Source organism: Scatophagus argus, chromosome 2, assembly GCF_020382885.2.
Source record: "Scatophagus argus isolate fScaArg1 chromosome 2, fScaArg1.pri, whole genome shotgun sequence".
In the NCBI taxonomy this organism is placed as follows: Eukaryota; Metazoa; Chordata; class Actinopteri; family Scatophagidae; genus Scatophagus; species Scatophagus argus.
The window spans coordinates 21,408,763-21,431,500 of record NC_058494.1 but is presented as its reverse complement, the minus strand read 5'-3'; the positions used below and the strand labels follow the sequence as shown (position 1 = coordinate 21,431,500).

The window sequence follows — 22,738 nt, the reverse complement described above, 5'->3', positions numbered from 1 at the left end:
CCATAGGCTGATGTCCCCCCTTCCGCTCTGACACAGTTTCCTCACCCTGGTCTCCCGTCATGCTCCATACCACCACCTCAGACCTCCTTACCCCTCCCCTTTTCCTCTTCCTCTCCTCCTCCTCTTTCTATTTCTTCTACTTCTTCGTACACTCCTTCTTTGTCTTCTTTCTCACGGTCACAGCAGCAGGATCATAACACCATCCCTCACTCTCCCCCCGTCTCCCCTCGACCCCCATCCCTTCCCCACCTCATGACATCCCCTCTACCTCCAGTCTCTCCATCTCCACCAGTCTCACCACCTCCCCTCCAGTCTTCTCACCCGTCTTCAAACGTTCCCTCCCAGCGTTCTGTCTCGGCCTCTCCCTGTCTTTCTCATCCGGTCACATCCTACACTGACACAGAATCACCCGTTCCCCTTCCCGCCATGTCTCCCCCCAAACCCGTCTCTCCTCCCCTCACCACTCCACGCTCTCCCCCGTCTCACCCCACTGTTCCCCATGCAGGACGTAGGTCTCCCAAGGTGAAGGTAAAACTTGACTGTGCAGATGGTGCCGTTGATTTGGATCCTGCTTGTGTTGCCAACGACTATAACATCCAGTAATATTCGTGTCTATCTTTTGTGGTGTTGATATTAATGAAGCCGAGACTATGGTTGCGATAATTAGTCAACTAATCAAATGACAGAAAATAGCTTTTATGTTATGTGTGCAGGGAAAGTGCCATGACAATTTCATGCTTTTCTCTGATTTATGTCATTGTAAGCTAAGCATTTATACCTTTTGGACTGTTATTCGACAAAAATGCAAAATTGGAGGTGTCACCTTGGTGAATTGTGATGGGCATTTTTCATATTTATAAACTAAACAATTAATCAGAATGTGTCAATAGATTAACAGATATGGAAAGCGCTTGTTTGTTGCAGCCTTGGCTGACACTATTATGTTGTGTGTACACTAACATACATTGAATACTTTTATGGAGGTGTTTTGGTGATGACACGCAGACAGCAGAGAACCTGAGAACCTTAGTGTGAATTAGTGTGTTGCTCGAGCTGGTTGTACTGTTGTGTGTTTAGGAGGATTTTTATTGGCCTCGGCATGTTGATGGGTGATGTTTTGCAGCATGTTGGTAGCTTTTGTGCTTGTGTGTTCAGCTCATAGTGAAGGCTGGTGTCCAAGTTACTGTTGAAGACTAAGGCTGTGTTGCTTCTGGTCTTTCTGCCTGTTGAGCAGGATCCTGTTGTTGGTGGTAAACCTCCTCGTAGCCCCATCTTGTCCCGGAGGTCCTATCTGTCCACCATTAGAGGTCGACGGGTAGGGGGGCATGTCTTCATTCAGCCATGTGCTGACTGTGTTCTTATCTCTGTCCAGGAAGGAAATCTTTGGAGCTTACCATATCATTCACAACTAATCTCCATATATTGTGTAGCCTGCATATTAAAGTACGCTGTTCAATTGTTTTACACATGCAGTGTAATTTTCCTTTTAGGAGAGGAGAAATTGCAATATTAATTCTGAGTGTTTGGTTTGTCTGTTCATGTTTCTTTTCAAAATAATTGGTCACACCTGTGGTTATGAAATTTTATCTTACTTGTCATAAACATTAGATGTGTCTTTTCGTTTAGCCTTCTCAAATTAGAAACAAAAGCCTCATGAATACTTTCTGTCTGTGTCTGTCTTTGTCCTCATCACAGCGATTAGTCCAGGATGCACTCCATGGTGGAGGAGACCCGTAAGTGACATTTGTTATTATTCCACTGCCACCCACGAGCAGGCCTCTTACAGGCCACTTTGTGAACTACATCTCTGTGTCAAGCCCAACTCAAATCTATACATTTGCTTTTAAAAGTAACATTAAAGTCCAGTATCATTACTGCAATTACCGCAGCATATCAGGGGTGTTGGTTCACCATCAGTTTTTCCACACAGGTACCAGGCCGTGTACAATTACCTGCCTCGCAACGAGGACGAGCTGGAGCTGAAGGAGGGCGACATTGTGGATGTGATGGAGAAGTGTGATGACGGCTGGTTTGTTGGTAAGAGATGGGGAGCACAGGGTTGTGGTGGATGTAGTCATTAAATGTAATGCAGTTAACAGTCTTACAGTAAATCCTACATGTGTAGAAGTTGTACTGGACTGTTTTAGCTCAGACTGTTTTGGAGGATGTGGTTTGTGGTGCTGTTGCTCAGTGTTGTACTATAGAGATGGAGAAGGCCGGAACACCGGATCTGCATACTTCTTCCACCAATATATAAACCTGTTATACAAGCATGTAGGTATGACACTGAACCCGTGTACACTATGTACAGATACAGTAGGTACAGGATGTTCGGTCTGGTTGGCACTATGGTATGGAAGTAAATATCACACTGAGACCACTAGATGGCACTGTGATCCCACATACACTATATAGACAAAAGTATTGGGACATGTGACCATTACACCAACAGGGGCTGTAATAACATTGCAATCTAAATACACAGACATTACTATGGAGTTGTTCCGCCCTTTGCAGCTATAACAGCTTCCACCCTTCTGTGGAGGCTTTCCACAAGATTTTGGGGTGTTTCTGTGGGAATTTGTGCCCATTCATGCAGAGCATTTGTGAGGTCAGACACTGATGTTGGACCAAAAGGCCTGACTCGCAATCTCTGTTCCAGTTCATCCCAAAGGTGTTGGATGGGGTTGAGGTCAGGACTCTGTGTGAGCCACCAAACTCATCCAACCATGCAGCCCCATATCACACCTGAATTCAATATTAAATGGTTGTGTCCCAATAATTATATAGTTTTATTCATAACTTTATCCTGCACAGCTGGGCACAGTTCAGGTCTGACAGCCCTGGGAATCTGTTTGCCATCTTAATCTTTAAATTCTTTTATGGAACACTTTGGCCTCTAAAGATGCTTTCATTTGCTTCAGTCTGGGTCTGATCTCCAGGTTTGGCTGATTTCCAGACTGCAATGAGCTGGAACAATATTAGCAGCAGCTACTGCCAAGTTTCAGTCCCAGTTAGAAGCGCTGATGATTTCTGACTTCATTTTACTGCTCTTTGTTTTTAAAGGGACCTCTCGGAGGAGCAAGTTGTTCGGAACCTTCCCAGGAAACTACGTGAAGCAGCTATAATGATGATTCCAGTCTCCGTCCCCACTGCCCCGCCCCCGTTAAGTGACACATTCATGGCCCTCAGCACAGCACCCGCAGGACGCCACCTCCCAAAAGTGGTCCCTCGAGACGTGTCGCACATTTATGCGTTTGCATGATTGTGTGGCTTATCGGCTTCACACAGACAGGACATTTAGCTCAAACTAGCCATCTTTAATGGAAGACTTCTATAAAGTAATGTTGCTGTTTTTTTTTAAATCTTTTTATCCTTATTTTTCTATCTTGGAGAACCCAAACTTTGTGCTCCAGTCAGTGACCTTTAACGTTTGACAGCAATGGAAGGATATCAGAGGAACTTTGCAAACACTCAGTCATAGAAAACAAAGCACCGCAGTGATGCTTTTTCTCCTCTTAAAGAGCAGTAAGATCACCACAATCAACTTGTTTTTTTTTACTTTTCTGCAGTATCTCACATTTAAAAACACTTGCTCCATTTCACTCCAGTGTTCAATTACAGATATCCCCAAAGATATACAGTACAGAGAGTGTTGTAAAAACAGTGTTCTGTCAGCAGGTCTGTTGTACACTAACTTTGTTGGAGGGACTGCAGCCATGCAGCCACTTTTTAGGTAAGAGGATGTTAAATGTGATCAATGTTATGTGTTACTTAAGGTATTGACTGGTCGGCAAGAGTTTGGGGATATATTTCTTTCCTGAAACACATAATTAAGCAATTATCTAAAATATTGCAAATGAGGAAGTAGGAGAAATACTGACACTGTTGTACTTGCTGTCTCAGCCTAATATGTCAAATTGCAAGATTAGAAAACATAAAATACTCTCAACTCGTTGTTTCTTCATCGTCACACTAGGATTGATGCACTTTAATGAAACTTTAACAACAATGTTTTGTGTTTTAGTTGAAATTTCACTTCATATTTTTCACACTAAAGGTTAATATGACTGTGGGGCTTCTGGGTGTTTTGGTCATGTTTGAAAAGTGTTTGCGACAAAGGTTGCCGACCTTTTAGGTATTATATTTATTAGAGGACAAGTGCTGGTGGAACTGTGTTATTAGTAGATTTCAGAAGGGACGGACACAACACGTTGCTTTTGAAACATCTTTAAACAGAAGCAAGCCCACATTTGAATCATTATTTTATTGTTAAGTGAAGTATCATTGTCCAAATAGGTCCAGAGTGACAAGCAACGCAACAGTTTATGGGCTATATGCTGGGTGTCATGATATTTTATGTTGAATTATTTAAGCCGAATGCAGGATGAGATGGCATTTTATCAAAAACGTCAGTCGTGTAACTACAGTTTTCTTTTCCACTAGTCTTTGTTTTAATCCTGTTGTCACCGTTTCATGTAGTTAAATACTTTTAGAAAGTACTGACAGTTTCCATCTTGTCATCCTCAGTGAATGTGATTTCTGTTTTTGTTTTTTTCCTTCACTTTACATGTTTCACACAGGATGGACACTGATGACAAAAAAAAAAAAAAACAATTGTTAAGCACCTTAAGATATATTTTGTTTTATCATTCACTCATCATGTCACCCCCTGTCATCCACTATTTCAGCTGGTGTGAGAACACTTCTGTCTGTGTGTGAGTGTGTGTGTCTGTGTGTGTCTGTGGTGTTTTTGTAAGCCTTTTGTATGAGAGCTGTAAAATGGCCAACATCCACTTGCTTTATAAAGTCAGCTTTTTCTCACCCACCATCGCCTTTGGTTTCCTCTCCTTCTTTCTTCACATTCTTCATCGGTGGTGCTAATTTCCACTTTTTCAAAGTTATTATATTGTAGCCGGGCATGTAGGCCATTTTCCTCCAGTTATTTGTTGTTTTAAGAGCCAGTGACGTATTTAAACTAAAGTTACTGTAGGTAGAGTGAGTAGAGTTGGTGATTGCTGCCTTACATCCAACTCGCTACTTTAATAGCCATGTGTATGTAAACCTCTTCTGTGATGCAAAAAAGTATTATTAATAATAATTTATGCATATATATAAATATAGTTTATGGAGGTGTGCATAGAACATGATCACAATCTTTAATCAGCCTTTGATATACCATTACAAAACAGATTTGGACTTAAACATCAATTTGACTCCTGATATGTTTGTACATGTAATGAAAAATGTAAATCTTATATGTTATCCATGTTAATATCAAATTCATTGCACACTCTTGGACCTAAATATTTCTACAATATCTTAGAATATGTTGGATGATTTTATGGGGCTGTATTGCTAATAAAAATCCAGCTGGTAGATTAAATATTCCCAGTTATTATTATTATTATTATTTTTTTTATTTTTTTTTTACTACTTTCAGCTCAACAGAAAAGGAAGCTTTGAAATTTTATTTCTGCTGTTTAAAGGTACATGGCAAAGTTATTTCACGCAATTCCACCTATAGACACTTGGTGGCAGTCATGTACAGTAAGAAGAAGCATTTGCCAACTAAGAAGAAGTTTGAAAACATAACAAAAGCGGCTGTGAAAATTATATTAACCTGTAAATGCACAGTGCTTTCTGCAAGAAATGTTCAGTCCAAACAAAACTGCCTGAGAGATTTTTGACTTCATAAAAAGTCTGAATTTCAGCCTGACTGCAACTGAAAATCATGTTATTGCTGAGTGGCCTAAAGAATAAGGCAGTTCATTAGTCCATCTCTCAGTACTTTATGGCTTAAAAACCATTTTTTTTTATTGGCACCGTAGTTTCTGGCAACATTACTCTAACTTGTAAAAATACTAGTGCAATACGACTCCAGTTAAAGCTGCCCAAAGGTGTCTGTGGGAGGGACATTGATGTGTCTTTAGTAGTCTTAGTAACAATGGTGGATGACAAACTAAAATAAGCTGCACTGTACGGACTAAAGTATTGGGACAACTGACCATTACATTAACCAAGACTTTGATGAATTGCATTCTAAATACACAGACAGCTTCGCAGCTATAACAGCTTCTTCTCGGGAATTTGTGTCCATTCATGCAGTAGAGCATTTGTGAGGTCAGACACTGATGTTGGACCAAAAGGCCTGGCTCCCAGTCTGTGTTCCAGTTCATCCCAAAGGTGTTGGATGGGGTTGAGGTCTGGACTCCGTGCGGTCGAGTCAAGTTCTTCCACACCAAACTCATCCAACCATGTCTTTATGGAGCTTTGCTTTGTGCACTGGGGCACAGTCATGCTGGAATAGAAAAGGACCTTCAACAAACTGCTGCCACAAAGTTGGAAGCATAGCATTGTCCAAAATGTCTTGGTATGCTGAAGCATTAAGATTTCTCTTCACTGGAAGTCAGGGCCGAGCCCAACCACTGAAAAACAGACCCATGTGACACCTGAATTCAGTGATAAAGAGGTGTGTCCCAGTACATCATTACAGGTGCAACACACTTGAAACTTTCAACCAGAGAGGGCACTGAAACATTTATTAAGTCTTTAAGGTTTTAGTAAAGCACTGAGTTTAATGAATGAATAAATGTTTGCTTAGTTTGAGATTCGAAAAATTCAAATCTTCAATCTCAAACTCAAATCTAACAGCCTAAGATTAGAAATATATTTTCAACAATGCTTTTTGAGCACTTGCAGATAGAAAATGCCAAAACAGGCTTTATGGGTCACCTCAAACTGATGGTCTAATCACTTTTTCAGCTGATATGTGTAACATACAAATTGTGTAGGTCAATTTTAATGTGTCTTTCACAGGTTAAAGCGCAAGTAAAGCATACACAAAGGCAATGAGTGTTTGAATATGAAAACTTAAGGCAGGCAGACTCTTAAGGTTTTGCAGCATGAGTACTTTATCATCAACTTGCCTCATTTGTCTGGTTACATCGTCATGGTAACTGCAGAAACAAAGCATGAATCTGGCCCATTTTGAAATACTTGAAGGGAGTTATATTTTCAACACTCCCTGCAGGTGATGGATTTTGTGGTGCGATTTTTTATTTGCCCGACTGTTTTAACTGGCATTTTTTTATTCCCAGTTTATATGATAGAAACAGCCCTATGCAGAGCGAAAGTCTATCCGTGCTGGCATATTTTTAACAAGCTTTGCTCACAGTTAGTAAGCAAAGTGCTGTAGCAAAGACGCTGGTGTTTCGGTTTTAGATATAACGCAAACATGAAGGAGATGTGGAAAGAAAAATATCCTCAGCTGGCTGGAATAAAACACTGTAATCATAAACACAGTGAGAGTAAATAGGATTTTGGGCTTTCTTTTGGCAGATTTTCTGGTATAAACAGAGAAAAAGAGACACAAAGTGTTGAACTGTTTTGTTAAGAAGTTCAGGGGTGAGAGTCCTGGGTCCCATCCAGATCAATAGTGGCTGGAATGTTCCTGTGGGACCTCCAAGGCCTCGGAGTGGAGCTGTGCCTCCAGACCAAATAAGGACAGGAGCAGCAAGACCCGTCAACCAGAGCGAGAGGAGGCCAGCCAGACTACAAGCTGCCCAGCGGTGAGAAGCAGCGAAGGAGGGTGCTGGTTTACATCCTCACTCTGTCTCCAAGTGTCCATATAGGTACTCACAGACTCTGATTTGAACGGGATGGCTTCAGTTACTGTAGAACCTGAATTAAGGAGCAGAACGTCATCTTCTTATTGGGCAGAGATGTAGTAAGAGAGGAAAGCAAGAAGAAAAAGTTTTCAACAGAAATGGGAAAACTGGTGAGCAAGTGACTCTGGGAGTCAGTTCCCAAAATCTGGCCAATTACTTCCCTCCTGGGGTGGTGTCTGTCCATTCTCCTCCCACCCCTGCTCCCGCCCACACGCTTCAAAATCTCCATCACTTTGATATTCCTTTGCTTTTCAAGTCTGTTCCTCACTGTGCAGTTTACTGTCCGTGCTGTTGTTATCTAACAGCAGGGGAGACATTAAAGGGTCATGCCACTCAATGTCGTGCTGGAAGGACCGGCCCCCTGGGGGTTTCGCCTGACAGGAGGGAAGGACTTCAGTCAGCCCCTGACCATCTCCAGGGTGAGTAAGTGACAGGGTCATGGGTGTGTCGGTTCCAAGAGCAGAAGAAAAGTGATAAAGATTCACTTTGCAAAAATATTCGTCTCAAACTTGCGGAGGTGACTTTGATCAAAGCAAGAACTTTACTCCGTCTAACATGGTGATGAGGAGCTATGTTTCTACTCTTGTAGTATCAACAAAAAAAGTCTTCAGATTTGAATGTGTTTTAATCCTCCCGTGGTCCAGAGGAGTCAGTGTTTGCGTTTCCAGGAGGGTTCGTTCTAGAAAGTCTGTCTGTGCTCGGTGTCGTATGGGGTTTGCACCTGTGTCACAGCAAATCCATGAGGCTTAGATACAAATAGCAGCCTACATCGTACTCCAACACGTGCACACATACAACGTCTCATTGAGTGGATTTCAGATGCAGGAATTCAGCAGCACAGTGAGGTTATGATACTATTTGTAAACATTCCTGCAGAGTACGTTAATCAATTCTGAGTACGATCCGATGACAAATATGGAATGAAAAGAAAGACAGAATCCATTTTACATGATTTGGACAAACCTGTTCCCAACGTTTGAGATATTCATGCTGACAGCAACACATAGAGTCAACAGAGTCAACACATAGAAGAGCAACTTTATCAGTTATTAGACAAGATGAGCACCTTTTTAATGTATGTGCATCTATTCTAACGGTGCAGTTGTTTCAAGGGTAGTAAATGTAAAGCTTCAGGACAGCTCGCCGCATCGTGTACCTTGTCATCATTGTTGTAACTATAATTCACTGAAAGAAACGTAGAGTAATGAAATTAAAGACACTTAGGATGAGCAAGTGGTTTATGGTATTCGGTCAAAAGCAAACAGACAAACCGTTTAGGAGGATGTGAATGCTGATTCAGATGAGAGTTTATTTTTATCTGTTGATAAAATGATAATGTCCTGGAACTAGTATGGTATTTCCTGTTTACAGAAAGTACAACCAAACAACCGAATCACATGTGGTGTTGAAATGAGCAGGAAGGTGGAGGCTGGGGCCAGTGGGCGATGTTAAGCTAGCTTAGCACAAGCCTGGACACAAGGGGGAAACAGCTAGCATGCTTTTGTTTAAAGGCTGCAAAATCCACCAATCAGTGCCTCTTAAGTTAACTAATTAACACTTAGTGTTTCAGTCCTGGAGTAAAACATTTAGTATGGGGTTTTTATATGTGCCCTTTTATGAATTAAACACACTGGATGTACATTTGTTAAATTAGTGAGCAGGCAGGTGTTGGGCTAGCTGTTTCCCCCCCTGTGCCAAGTCTTTATGCTAAGCTAAGCTAACCTTTACTTGGCTGTATGATTTCATAACAAATGTATGTAGAGATGTGAGAGCGGTATCGATCTTCTCATGTGACTCGTGGCAAGACAAACAAAACAACTTTTTAGTTTTTGAGATAAGCCTTGTCATTCCTCTGCAGTGTGTAGTGTCACATAAGTGTGTTTGCATACTTGTGTGCATCTGTGTTGCTCTAAAAATGGTTGTTATTACTCTCATCTCTATGCAAATACCATTATACAATCACTCTATGGTTTCCTTTATTAGTTTCCATCACTGGACCAAAACCCAAAAGTACACATTGTGAATGTGAACAGCAGTGTCTCAGTCAGTATTCACTTTATCTGCTATATCCCCAGATGAGAAGACCCTGTAATCCTGCTCTGTTAGGATTATGTGCAGCTATATTTAGGGGAAGATCTCAGAAACTACAGACTAAAAGCATAGTTGGGTCTCCAATCCACCAGCTCGGTCCAATAGCCTGCACCTGTTGTGTTAGTGGACACTCAGTGGCTTATATGAGAACAGCGATGAGAGAAGACCGGGATGGACGAGGAAGGAGAGGAATCAGGGAGGGTGAACGATACGCCAGCAGTAAATCAAGAAACTATGTGTAAGAGAGAGGTACGTCAAAGAAAAGAATGTGAAAAGCTCTGATATAACTGACAGGAGCACTTTACCAATAAATTCACCATCTGTGAGACAAATTAGAGGAGCTGTTTCAGTGAACCCTCGGGATTTGTTTAAGCAAGTGAATCCAGTGTCTCCCTTCACTGCCATTTTTGGTTAGGAACATCCTCCTCTTTGTGTCCCGCCGGTGTTCCCAGCTGGTTGAGGAAAGTAAACACAAGTGATTATCATCTTTTTTCTGCAGCAGACAGCGGCCTTAAAGGGGCACTCTGCTGAATTTATACTTCAGGATCAGTTTACATGATCTTTAATGTCATGGCGAGTAGCACCGAGTCCGTGAAAATAGCAGTGCACTGTCTCCTGTGGCTCTGGAGGAGCCTTGTCAGGTCTGAAAAAATTAACCCTGGTGATGTCCACAGGGTTGTTTTTGGCTTTCAAATCCAGAATAAAAAAAGGCTAAAGGGAGCAGCTAAAAGGTAAAAGGAAAAGAGAATGAAAGCTGGAGGGATGTAAGGAAGAACAGACAAAGACAGCTGTAGTTTAAACAAACAACTGCGACAACTGAGCCACGTGGAAACAAAAGAACCCAATTAAAAATCCCAGTTGTGCACAGATTCAGATAACACACATCAGAGCAGTAAAGCATACAGTCGGACGGCAGCGGTCCAGCGAATGCTCTGCTGTAAAATACTGCTCCCTCTTTGGCAGCATGAGCCATCCCCTCAGCACTTTCATCCGCAGTTATTTATAGGCAGATGACCTAATTCAAGTTTCAATGTAACATCCCAGTGTAGCTAAGTTTCCTATGTCTCGTAATGCAATATGGCTGAGCGTGGGTCATGGCCTGTGTAGTCCAAGTAGGAATGCCCAGTTGGGTTTGAAGCTGCCTCCTGAGGTATTCTCTGTGACCCTGGTGCCTTTCAGGGAATTCTTATTAATCTTGATCACTTCCTGGCCAGCAGAATATTCTATTCCATCTGAATGCTGTCACTTAGTGGGAAGCAGCGCATGTTTACTTTATCTCCATGACAAAAGGAGGGACAATTACACACATGCATACCAACCAGGGCAACAACGATCCTCCCGCTGCATCTCAGGGAGCAGTGAGTGTTTTGCAGAGTGCATGTGGTGAAGATAAACAGTGTATTTAGTTCAGGAATGACATGAATCTTTTCTTGTTATGAGTTTGACTGAATAGCTGAGCTTCTTATTGGAGTCTGTGTTTCTATGTGTGTATTGCAGGAGTATTTAGGCTGGGTGAGGCTCAGAGAGATAGAGAGAAAAGAAAAATCATATAAAACCATGATCCCAGCTGGGGAATGTGGGAACAAGAGGCCTTGCAGTTGATTTTGTGTATTAAGAGATGAAGTGTCAGTGATGGAGAGCAGACCAGAAGTTTTCTCGAGGCTGCCCCACCTGTACATGCTGGGCTATTGGAATAGGATTTACAGAGAGACACAAAGCAGAAGTCTGAGTTTTCTAGCCAAGCAAATAAGAGGACATTGCTCTGGGGTTCGTTCTAAAGTGAAATAACTCGCAAATTATACAACCTTACCTCTTATTCATTTGCATTATATTAAACAGTTAGAAGACGAACCTAACAATGGAAAAAACACAGATGATTCTAGAGGCTGTATAGGTCATATTTCTAGTCTCTATAAGTGGCGAGCAGTGGCTTTATTTTTACAGCAAAATATTCCAAATAATTCAAAATAAAGTTACAAAGTGGTTGAGGCAGGATTGAAGCATGTCAGGACTTCAACGAGCAAATAAAATCAGGCAGTTTCAACATAGTAAAAAGTGGATTAAAATACCCCAAAAATAATATAATATAAAATAATGATATGAGACATATTAGAAATTAAATGTTGTACTGGAATATAATTAAAAAGCTTTCCCTTTTTAAAAAGAAAAAAAGGAAACAAGTTTTTTTTTTTTATTTATTGGCAGTAGCTTAATAAATAAACCAGCTGATCATGTTAATGAACACAACATTAGGTTTGTTGAAGTCATGTTTAAAAGGCTCAAATTTGTATGCACACAGTATAATTTGTCTATTTACTGTGCTGCTACGTTAATATAAAGATTAAAACAAATCAAGTCACAGATTTATTTCCTTTCACCTCTACTGCGCCAGATCATGATGTTCAGTCTTTTCTGCCCTACAGGACCTTGTTTTCAAGTCCCAAACTTCTCACGAACCCCAGCAATCAGAGATGTTTGAGCAAAGCCTTTCTCTGTTTGTGGTTTGAACTCAAAATTTATTGAATAGGAAATTCTTATTTGTTGATTCATTTTTGAAGTTATTAAAATCAAGAGGACTGCTCTCTTTCTCGTCTTTTTTTGTTGAAATATTCAGTCACAAATGGGTGGTACATCAGCTTAAGGAATCAAACTGTATTAATAAGGTGTTGAACCACAATGAGCCTTGCTTTAAAAGTTTTAGAGCTAGATTATACAAACACCAGGGCATAACACTCATCTTCTACTCCCTAACAGATCACTCCCGGCAGTAAGGCCTCCCTCGCCAACTTGTGTCCCGGTGACGTCATCGTGGCCATTGAGGGAGTCCCGACCACAGACATGCTGCACTGTGAAGCTCAGAACAAGATAAAAGAGTCCACCAATAAGCTCTGTCTTACTGTTGAAAGGTTAAATCCAGAAACAAAAAGCATGCATGCAAACAGGTGGTGCCCCCAGTAAAGGCAACACCTGCACCATATAATGAAATTCAATACATATGCCCTGCAATATTAACTGCGTTTGTGAAGCTTACATTCCTGTAAACTGTTGATTCAGTTCTAAATTAAGTTTTAAGGCCATTGTTGTGATTACTGTTGTTATTTTTGTTGCTGTGCAGCAGTGGTTCCCAACATTTGTAGCTTTGAACACCTTAGAACGTCTACATATGACCTCTAGTTGCCGATTGAATCTAAGACAGAGTGATCAAGATTTGAAAAGGACTTCACACATCTGTGCCTTCATTTTGATCTCAGCTACACACCTGTAACGTGTACTTCAGTGTTTTGTATTAACAGGAGATTACACAAGATGTGTGCTGATATCAATCAGACTTTAGTCATTTTTTCAGTTGCCATATACTCAAAACCGATTTTAGAAAGTATCCTGTGGTGTGGCAGGAAAAGGTCCACATGTAACAGAAGTTTAAGCTTCAGGTTTGTTGTTTTATAGGATGGGATTATTGACAACTCAAACACACTCGCAGCCTCATTCAGTCAATCCATCAGCCATGTTGTGGTGACCTTCTGACCAGGATCTGTTTTTAATTTCCAGGAATGAATCGAGACTGTGGTCGCCACATGTCGTAGATGGAGGAAGAGCTCACCCATTTAAAATCAACCTGGAAGCAGAACAGCAGGTCTGTAAGAGTGTGTGAGAAATTCACGCTTATTCAAGATTACTGAAGCTCAACAATGACCTCCTATCCTCTTCCTTCACCCTACAGGAATATAAACCTATCGGCACTGCTCACAACCGGAGAGCCCAGCCATTCATTGCGGCGGCGAACATCGACGACAAGCGTCAGGTGGTCAGTGCAACCTACAACACTCCTATAGGCCTCTACTCTTCAGGCAACATTCAGGACGCCATGGCAGGACAAATACGAGGCCTAATTCACCCAAAGCCAGAAAGGTGATGGTTCTCCCTCTGCGTACAGCAAAAACATTGCACTCAGGCTCTATCAAATCCAAATATTCAAATAGCTGCGTATGAAGCTTAAATACACTCAGCAGATGGCTGTTTTGGTTTGGCCTTAAGTCTGCTGTTGGTATGGTGCCAAGTGTTGCGCCAACTTTGGTGTAAAACTGAAAGTTTTTATCAGCCATTTCTTCAGTGATCAGTGTAGGTTTCAGAAGAAATGGCTGGTAACTACACTGTCTTCCAATAAAATGACCAAGCTTTCTTTTGTTTTTAGCCTCGTTCTACAGTCATGCTAACATCTGTCTTCATGCTAACTGCTAACATCGCTGACATGTTAAATAAAAAGCTGTGATATTAAACGGAGACGGGCCGTGAATCCTCACAATTCAGAGGTGGTAAACAACAAAAGTTTTTTGATGAAAGACTCTAATTATTTAGTAATCAAAATCTTGTCAAAATGTCTATAATTTTTTTCTGACACGCTGCTTAGTAAATTATCTTAATTTATGACCTTGGAAACATGAATCTGGGATGAAACACGCTAAACTCAATTCAGCTTACAAGCTTTTAACAAACTCAACAAGCTGTAGGGATAAAAAAAAGCTGAGTAAAATATCTGAACTAACTGATTAACTGAGTAATTGCTCCAGCGTAAATCATCTATTCCCAACTAGTGGTAAGAATCTAAGAATAGCAACGTGTGTTTCCTAATGTGTAATGATCACTGCGGCCTCACACAGCTACTTGTTTGTTCCCTCCGTGATTTCTTTCTGCTTTGCTGTTACATTTAGAGTCCACCTGCTCTTTACATGACTCACGTCCTGAATCAACCACTCACTCAGTTTGTTTGGTTTGTCTGAAGGTGTCAGGTGAAGCTGAGTAGCTTAATACGGCCATGGATGTATGACCAGTATGTCCAGTATGTTAGCCCTAGTGCTTCCCCTCCGTTCATGTGGCTTCCATTAGGCTACCTGATATATGGTGTGTCATACTGAGAATATATAACCACGGCCCACAGGAATGAATCTTTCCATTGCCTAACCGCGACTTCTGACCAAGACATTTATCACATCAAACCCAAGTCATGTCAGCTGACTTCTACTCTACATGGAAAAATAGAGCCGTAGATGTAATTGTAATGCGTTGCAATTGTAACAAGCAGATTCAGTCGGCATGAAAAAGATCATATTGTGGAATCCTTCTTTCCTTGGTTATCTTCCTCTACGTGCTCCTGCTCCTGAGTGTTCTTACTCATCACACATTTGGCGTCTAATCCTTTTTCTCAGTTTAGTGTGGACTCAGTGTGGTGTAGCTCTGCTGTATTGTTCTCACCTGACCTGCTTCCCTCACTTTGTCACCACCGGAGTTTTAATGTCTTAATGAAGCAGTCTGATTGTGGTCCGACCCTTGGAGCTAAGCAGTGCTGTGTCACAGAGTGTGCATTTGTGTTCACATCCTGACCGGGTATGGTGCTGTATGTATGTATGTGTCTGAATGTGCTGCTCAGCCCCAGGACTTTGACCAGCATCGAGGATTCTGACGTGTACCAGATGTTACAGAAAGACCAGGAGGAGCCCCACGCTCCTCGACAGTCTGGCTCGTTCAAAGCCCTGCAGGAGTTCATTGACAGTGATGGTGAGCTCCTCCACAAAAACATCTTGCAGGCTGAAATGATTACCGGTGCAGAGGGATATTTGTACTTTTACTGACAGTCAATAAAAGCACAATGGATCACTTTAGAGACAGATGCTCTGAAAACTTTCCTGATTTTTTTTTTTCACTATTAGTCATGGGGTTACGCCAAAGTTTGAACAGTTTTTTTTCCCCCACATTAGAGACTTTGTATTTCTTTTTCCTCTGAGCTCCTCACATGTCACATGTGCCAGTCAAAGCTTATGGGTGAGCTGTCAAATCAGAATCAGGTTTATTACCAAGTACATAACAAAAAACAGACTAAAAACTTTTTTAAAACTTTATTCCTTATTCACTCATGAATATTGGGTGTTGGAGAAATACTTAATGCGAAGATATAAAATATTTGTAATTGTGGAATATCGGTGCTGCAGTACTGAATGGTTCAGTTCAGTCACATTAGTCCACATTGCATTCAGGACTGATAAGGACTGGACCATGCAGCTACTGTCAGCGCTATTTAATAAGGTGTTGACCCAAATGTATTGACACAAAACATGTCTTCATCAGAGTTTGGGCAGGTCTACCAGAGTGATTTATATTTCTGCCTCCCGTACACATATCACAAATAATTTTGGTGTTCAGTGTCAGCACACTCCGACATGAGAACAGGAGGAGACTGAAAGAACAACCCAATCTGCTGTAACTCATATTTACAGAACCACACCGATCATTTGATAATCTACATACAACTGTGGCAAAACCAGTTATTCCACTGAATTATATTCATTATGCTCCACAAAGGAAAACTGGACGATACCAATTTCATAACACCGGTATTTATGGGATATTTTGAACACATACTGTGTGACTACCCGCTCTCATTATATGCACAGTTAAAGCTTCACAGTACATAATCAAGCCACTCTTGCATGTGTTGCCCTTATTATTCAAGTAGTGCAGTACCAAAGCTACTCAGTATTCAATACGTCAGAACAAAAGCACTCCCATGTTTCATTTATTGACCGAGAAATAAAAATGTGTCCTAACCCATCAGGTCCTTTTAGGATTCAAGTGGTTTTAAGTGCTCCTGCCACATATCTCTTCACTGTTCTGTTTTTATTTTTCATGTGCTCCAGTTGTGAGTGTATGTATGTATGTATGTATGTACGTATGTATGTATGTCAAGTACAGGGTTGTTTTGTTGAATGGTCTTTCTCCCATGTGGTCAGGCACTCGTCCCATTGTGACCAAGTCGGTAAAAGCCCCCACGATCAAACCAACCCCACCCACAGGAAACCTGCAGAAACTGCCCGTCTGCGACAAGTGTGGGAACGGGATCGTGTAAGTAAAAATGAAACAAAATCATCAGTGACTGACATTCAGAACCTCGATGAATCAATATAAACGTTGGAGAAAATTGCAGGAACAATAAAGAATATATATGTGTAAACAGATTAATCAGTGAAGCAGCAATGTTTTTTTTAAATTATCATATATTATTATTATTTATTATAGCATCATTCAAGTTATTGTGATGGCATAGATCCATTACAGCATGTATTTTAATGCTGACACTGAGAGCACATAGAAGATTTTTAAGTTGCACGTGCAAAATACTGGAATCCCTTATATTTGCAAACTGATAGTATATATTTGTGTACAAGCTTACAATAATCAGATTTTAAGTCACTCACCCACATACCTCATGCCTCTCTGTCCTTTGTGCTACAGCGGGACAGTGGTGAAGGCACGGGACAAGTATCGTCACCCCGGTTGCTTTGTGTGTTCCGACTGTGACGTCAACCTCAAACAGAAGGGCTACTTCTTCGTGGAGGGGCAGCTGTACTGTGAGACTCATGCTCGTGCTAGGATGAGACCACCGGAGGGACACGACCTCATCACCACTTTTCCCTCCGCTTAGATCCCCCTCGTGAGGGCATAGACGCAAAAGCTCAGACACGCGTATGAACAGACACACTTTGGCCGACACTCTCATGTCCTGCATCTGCGTTTATCTGCACTTTGATGTGTTGTCTGTGTGCAACAATATTTCGATAGGAATCCACTTTTCTCTCAGAACATGTAATATGATGTTTTGACCTATAAATCACGTCTGTGTTGGAATATTTTCCAGGTGACTCCTTGAACAACCTGCTGGTTTAAAGAGCCCAGCAGCGGTAAGGTTTGCCACTTTTATCGTGCTCTTTTTTTTTTTTTCAATAAAGACTTATGTTCATACAGTATGGCATCTGTATGTGAAGTTAGAGATAAATTACAGCCTGTAGATGTTAACAGACAACAGCCTTCATGAGGCAATCTTTTGGGGAAAAAAATAGCTTGTGCCAAAAAGCAAAAATAACCTTTAAGGTTAATATTGGCATTCAAGTAAAAGAGGAGAGGGTTCAAATGGGAACATGAGCCACTTCTTGCATTTGATGACTTAACTGCAAAATAAAAAATATATTTGTTTCAAATAATTAGATATACCTTAGGCCGTTGTGTATGCAGGGAAATTAAAATGAGTTATCTAATTATTATGGTATTTAAACAATGACCCATCAAAAACAGTTGGTCCTATGGCACAGCTTGCCCCAAGGCTGGGGTAAAATGAGCATTGGGGATGGGGAAAATTGAGCCTTCTAAGAGTAGCAGTCTTTTCCTCCATCCAGGTTTCTTTGTTGCTAACTCAAATGTCAGTTCTCTGCAGTTTATTGCTTTGATTGATTTTGGATGGACACTGCACCAAGATGCACAGATCACATCAAGCCAGACGGGAAGCCAGACACGGGAACAGGGTTTTAAAGGTCGATCTTTGAATTGAGTCTCCACCTTAAAAAAGAAAAAAAAAAAAAAAACATTAAGGAAAAAGACCAAATCCACAAAATCCGAACAAGTCAACAAAACTGGGCAGGCAAGACTCTCTGCTTGTGAAGTGCTCTTGAGGTTTTATGAAGCCACATGGTGTACAGAACAAAAGCCTGTCGCAGCCTGAACACGTTGCAGCTGTTTCCCAGTGGAATCACTTTCTCGATGTGTCTGGAAAATTCAGACTCCATGTTACCATCAAAATAGTGATGTGCTTCTGCAAGTCTGGCCTAATCTGTTGTGGGAACTTGTTGTTTGTCGATGTGTATCTATATCTGTATCTACAGCCTGTCTTGTGGTCCGACAGACAGAATGGGCCTCCCCTCTGACACTCGTCTTGCTGCTGTCTTTAGATTGTCCAGCAAAGCCAAGCCGCTCATGATACATTTAAAAACAGACATTAAATAAAGACATTTATTGAACACTAAACCTGTCACCATGCCCTCCCTTACAAAGGACATTTTGCCAAACAGCACAGGTGTAAATAATAAATTATATCACTGCTGAATTCCATTTAGCTGCGTCAGTTTCAGCATCCTGGTAAGCTGGCTCGCTGTCACACTAAGATAACTTACTAGGACTTGAACAGAACTGAGTCATCCTTCATGTTATTAGTGACAACATAAAAGAAAGAGTATGTTTAGCTATCATCAGTTTTCATAAGCTGAGTCATAATGAGAAGTTCTAGAGGCCTCAGAGATTATTAAAAGGATTATTCGCCCTGTTAAACTTGGCTTTTTGTAGTCTAAATCTCCGCCTGGAGGGGAGGAGGTCCTCCTTACGCAGGATGAAGAGGATACTTCAAAATGATTCTGGCCTTTGAAGTTGCTGTCTTACAAAAAATGTGAGGCAGGTGAGGCTGTTTTTGTCGACTAGCGAGGGATTTACAAGCCAAGGAATAGAGAAAATGATGACTGATTATCATGGAGATGTGGCCTTTCAAAAAAGTTCCACCAGGGTTTTACCAGTGCTGGCAAATGTGGAGCGTGATTGTGCTAAAAGCAAAAAAAACAATACACTTCTCTTCTGCGTTACACAATATCCAGCCCCACAGTTTAGCATAACCATGCTTATAAAGACTCTGGTTAGATCTAGTGTTTTGTGGTTAATACGTGGTCTTCATCATCCTTTCATTTTGAGGAAAAAGATGTCAGAGACTGGCCGGCAGCCACGCTGTGAGATCACTTCGAGTGATGGATTTCACCACTGCTACTGTAGATCACAGCACCAATGTGAAAATCTGAACAAGAAGACAAAAGAGCATGCGAGGTGATGTAATATAGCATGAGTATTGATTAGCTAGCTGAAGAAAGCAGCTTCTTCTTCAGATGTCTATTAAGAGGCGCCTGTGAGCGAAGATATGATTTGATTCCTCTTGAAGTGAGGGTTAGGGTCACGCACCGTTAGAGGATATGTTTCATTAAAGAGTTCGGGGAAAAAAGGACAGTGGGGTTAAAGTTTTTCAAACTGCAGAACTTTATTACAAATCCCAATTAAAATCCAACTCCAGTTTCCAGAGGGTCGAGCTGAAACTGAAGTGCATGATCCACAAAACCTTCCTTTTGATGCTGTGTTGCATCAAGTCGACATCAGAGTATAAGCAAACAAGCATCTGTGATAAAATGTCAAGAACACATTTTATATGATATGATTGCACTGGGTTAAAAAACGTCACCCTTTTAACAGGTTAGTAAACCCCTAAATTCAGTTCTGCACATACTGCTGCTGTTGACAGATCTGACCTGCGGGGGGAGCCACAGTATCATTTCTTAGTTCTTTGACCATCACACATGACAGCAAAGAACAAGCTACAGTAGTGAATGGTATGTTTTCTGTATTGTATGTGATAGTGAGTTCGCTCCAGTGCTGCAAATAATTACTATTTTGAATATTCATTAAGTTTAGGCCTATTTTATTGTTAAGTCTATAAAATGACAATCAAACAAGCAGAAATCACAACATACACAGAGCCCAAAGTTATGTCTTAAAGCTGTGTTATTTACATTGTTTTAACAGGAAATCAAGTGAAAGGTGTTGCTCATAGTAACAAACAAACGATTGCCCAACTCCATTTTACGGCTGAGTCTCAGCATCTTGAATTAATTACCCCGGGTAGTTGTTTCCCTTAAGGAGGCTCTGATAAATGAACGTTTTTGACAAGTTAAATCCAGAACCAAACCGCTGCTATTTTTCATAAGGCAACATTACGTCAGGCCTTTAGATGTGTGCTTCAGATTGTTTTGGAGCTACCTCTAAAACTTAACGTAGCTTTAAAATTTCTTATTTTATCTTTGTATATATATATAAAAAAAACCTCCCAATTACAAAATTAGAAGCACACAAATCTGAAAAGTTGAGTCCCATAGTGAATTTTCTGCCTCACTGATTCATAAAGATAATATTTACAGCATTAGAATATCCTTATAAATATTTTAGTAAAGACATCCCACAACATGGGGTGAGCCAACATAAACCGAAAAGGCTCAATGTACTTTAAGTGAACCATCTCTGATGAATTTGCTGTCACACTGCATTTCACTACAAGCTCCACTTCATTATTTCACAATAGAAGTACAATTAATTGACAAAATCGATAGTGAGTCCACCGACAAAATGCCATTAGGCCAGTCTTAGTATAGAAAGCCAAGAGACAGACATGGTGAGTGACGCAAGAAGCCAAAAGATGGGAGCAGAGAGGAATTAAATTAGTTTCAAAGCTATTGTTCATTTTTACTTGATTAGCGAGTGTCCTCCTCCTGAGGGCACACTTTGTGGCAGCTGCTCGATAACATCAGACAGTTAAAGAAACAATTATTGATTTAGTTCTGAATACACCATGAATAGGTTACTAAAAATGGAGATGTAGAGCTAATATCCCAGTCCCTCGGCTCCTCACGGATGTGCAAAGTAAATCAGTGAGGACCCGGTCAACAGGAAGGGCTCTTCAAAATCTGAAAACAGGTGTAATCACTGTAAAAGCAAATAGCGGTAATTAGGACGCTCGCTGCAAACAAAGACAAGCCGGGGAAGGGGAGGAAGTCTTGTCGTCAGTCGAATAGGAAAACCTATTTCAGTTTCCTCCTGAGCCCATAATGCAAACACACACACACACACACACACACAGAAGCATCTGCATCCCTCTGTGATTGTAAAACCCCAGTAAATGTTGAGGCAAAAACAAAGAGTAAACAAATTTAAGGTTAATTTGTGGTATGTGCTTCACATGCCAGTTTCTCCATGCCATGTGCCATCAGTTCATATGTATTTTATTTTTTTTTTGTTTGTTTTTTTATTTGTATATTTCAGCATGCAGGAATATTCTTTATTAAATGTCCATTTAGCATCACTTTTATTATCGTAACAGTGAACCAAATGATTGGACCTCACTTAAAATCAACACAAATCTCTTTATCGTTGGTCCCTCATTCGAAACCACAGACGGCCAACATATACAAGAAGCTTAAGATAAACATCTAGTATGTCAAAGAGCTCCACATCAGCAGTTAATCTGTAGATTATTTTGTCAGGGACCATCAGTGACGTAAATGATTAACTAACTAATAGTTTTAGCATCAATTTGCCAAAGTTACGCAAGTGTTTATGGTAACCATGGACACTTTGACGCTTTTGATGTGATGCACACTCTGTTATATCATCACTTACAGCTTAATGTGGAATTTTGTTGAAAGGTCTCTTTATTTTGTTTATTTCACAGCTCCCTGCTAATTGCACTAATTGAAATGCATTATTTGGAATTATTAATCACACCATTATCATAATGTTAGTGACATTGTGTACGATGTCACTAACAAACGCCCCACATATGTAAATATACAGATATGAATTCAAGGCACTCGTGCCTTCGTGAGTGTACAGTATGCGCACCTTGCATGCATGAAGGTCCTGATCAGGTACATCCTGATTGATAACAGCAGCACATTTTACTTATATAACATTTCATCAGACACACACATTTCTTCAGCACTGATTACTGAATAATATTTCCAAATATCTGTAAAACCACCAGTTATTCATTTTCTACCTATGACATATGATTGTTTCAAAAAGCAGCAACAACACAATATGAAAAACATAACACCGTCCTCTTATACTTATGCGTTCGATATACAGTATCTCATCTAATAAAACTTTACATAGACACGTACTGCAAAAATGTACAACACCGAGTACGAGAACTGAAATCTGAGCTGCCGTGAAAGGCCGTTATGGCAGAGAAAAGTTGGCCTTTGTCAAGCGTCAAAAGTGCATCAGTATAGTAAAATGAAATTACTACGAGGGCTGATTCACTAGGAAGCTGTAAAATTATTGTATGGCATTCGAGAAAGAGGTTTGTAGTGAGACAATCTTGACTCAGTGCCAGGTATCACGGTCATAATTTTACCTTGTTCATGTGTGTTCAGCAGCTTCAAAGGCATGGGGGATGGAATAAAGCTCATTTTTTAATAAAAATGGGTTCAGGCAGGATGGCACATTATCTCCCTTCTTGTATGTGGAGGAATTTTGCAGATGTAGATAGAGTTGGGGTTTTTTTCCCTCGA

General features: G+C 40.6%; 2 protein-coding genes across 14 annotated transcripts in view; both read left to right on the top strand.

Annotated features, from left to right (window-relative positions):
• The window catches only part of LOC124074964 (sorbin and SH3 domain-containing protein 2-like), a 45,659-nt gene extending 40,828 nt beyond the window's left edge, over nucleotides 1-4,831 (top strand). For 9 of the 11 annotated variants that reach the window (XM_046418362.1, XM_046418355.1, XM_046418346.1 and 6 more), the window contains 5 exons: nucleotides 7-528; nucleotides 1,235-1,315; nucleotides 1,696-1,733; nucleotides 1,931-2,037; nucleotides 3,067-4,831. In XM_046418362.1, coding sequence (XP_046274318.1) covers nucleotides 7-528; nucleotides 1,235-1,315; nucleotides 1,696-1,733; nucleotides 1,931-2,037; nucleotides 3,067-3,128 — 810 coding nt within the window. In that variant the 3' untranslated portion in view covers nucleotides 3,129-4,831. The remainder of the gene's footprint in view (nucleotides 1-6; nucleotides 529-1,234; nucleotides 1,316-1,695; nucleotides 1,734-1,930; nucleotides 2,038-3,066) is intronic. The other 2 variants (XM_046418385.1, XM_046418410.1) reach the window with 1 other exon arrangement.
• Nucleotides 4,832-7,561: 2,730 nt separating this feature from the next.
• LOC124074945 (PDZ and LIM domain protein 3-like) lies at nucleotides 7,562-18,222 on the top strand. 3 transcript variants are annotated; one of them, XM_046418307.1, is made up of 8 exons: nucleotides 7,562-7,780; nucleotides 7,976-8,089; nucleotides 12,516-12,667; nucleotides 13,311-13,395; nucleotides 13,483-13,670; nucleotides 15,187-15,314; nucleotides 16,544-16,655; nucleotides 17,046-18,222. In XM_046418307.1, exons 2-8 carry the CDS (start codon nucleotides 7,997-7,999, stop codon nucleotides 17,233-17,235), a joined length of 948 nt encoding a protein of 315 aa, XP_046274263.1. In that variant the 5' UTR covers nucleotides 7,562-7,780; nucleotides 7,976-7,996; the 3' UTR covers nucleotides 17,236-18,222. The 3 variants fall into 3 exon arrangements, with proteins under 3 accessions (XP_046274263.1, XP_046274255.1, XP_046274271.1); XM_046418299.1 differs by lacking the exon at nucleotides 7,562-7,780 and having other exon boundaries at nucleotides 7,888-8,089; XM_046418315.1 differs by lacking the exon at nucleotides 7,562-7,780 and having other exon boundaries at nucleotides 7,959-8,093.
• The last annotated feature ends 4,516 nt before the right edge of the window (nucleotides 18,223-22,738 follow it).

Bases quoted from the DNA above. Each gene is read 5' to 3' on its own strand.
- LOC124074945 (XM_046418307.1), top strand. From the start codon at position 7,997: ATGCCACTCAATGTCGTGCTGGAAGGACCGGCCCCCTGGGGGTTTCGC. The intron at 12,668-13,310 runs GTTAAATCCAGA...TTTAATTTCCAG, and splicing joins CTCTGTCTTACTGTTGAAAG to GAATGAATCGAGACTGTGGT. The intron at 15,315-16,543 runs GTGAGCTCCTCC...CCATGTGGTCAG, and splicing joins GGAGTTCATTGACAGTGATG to GCACTCGTCCCATTGTGACC.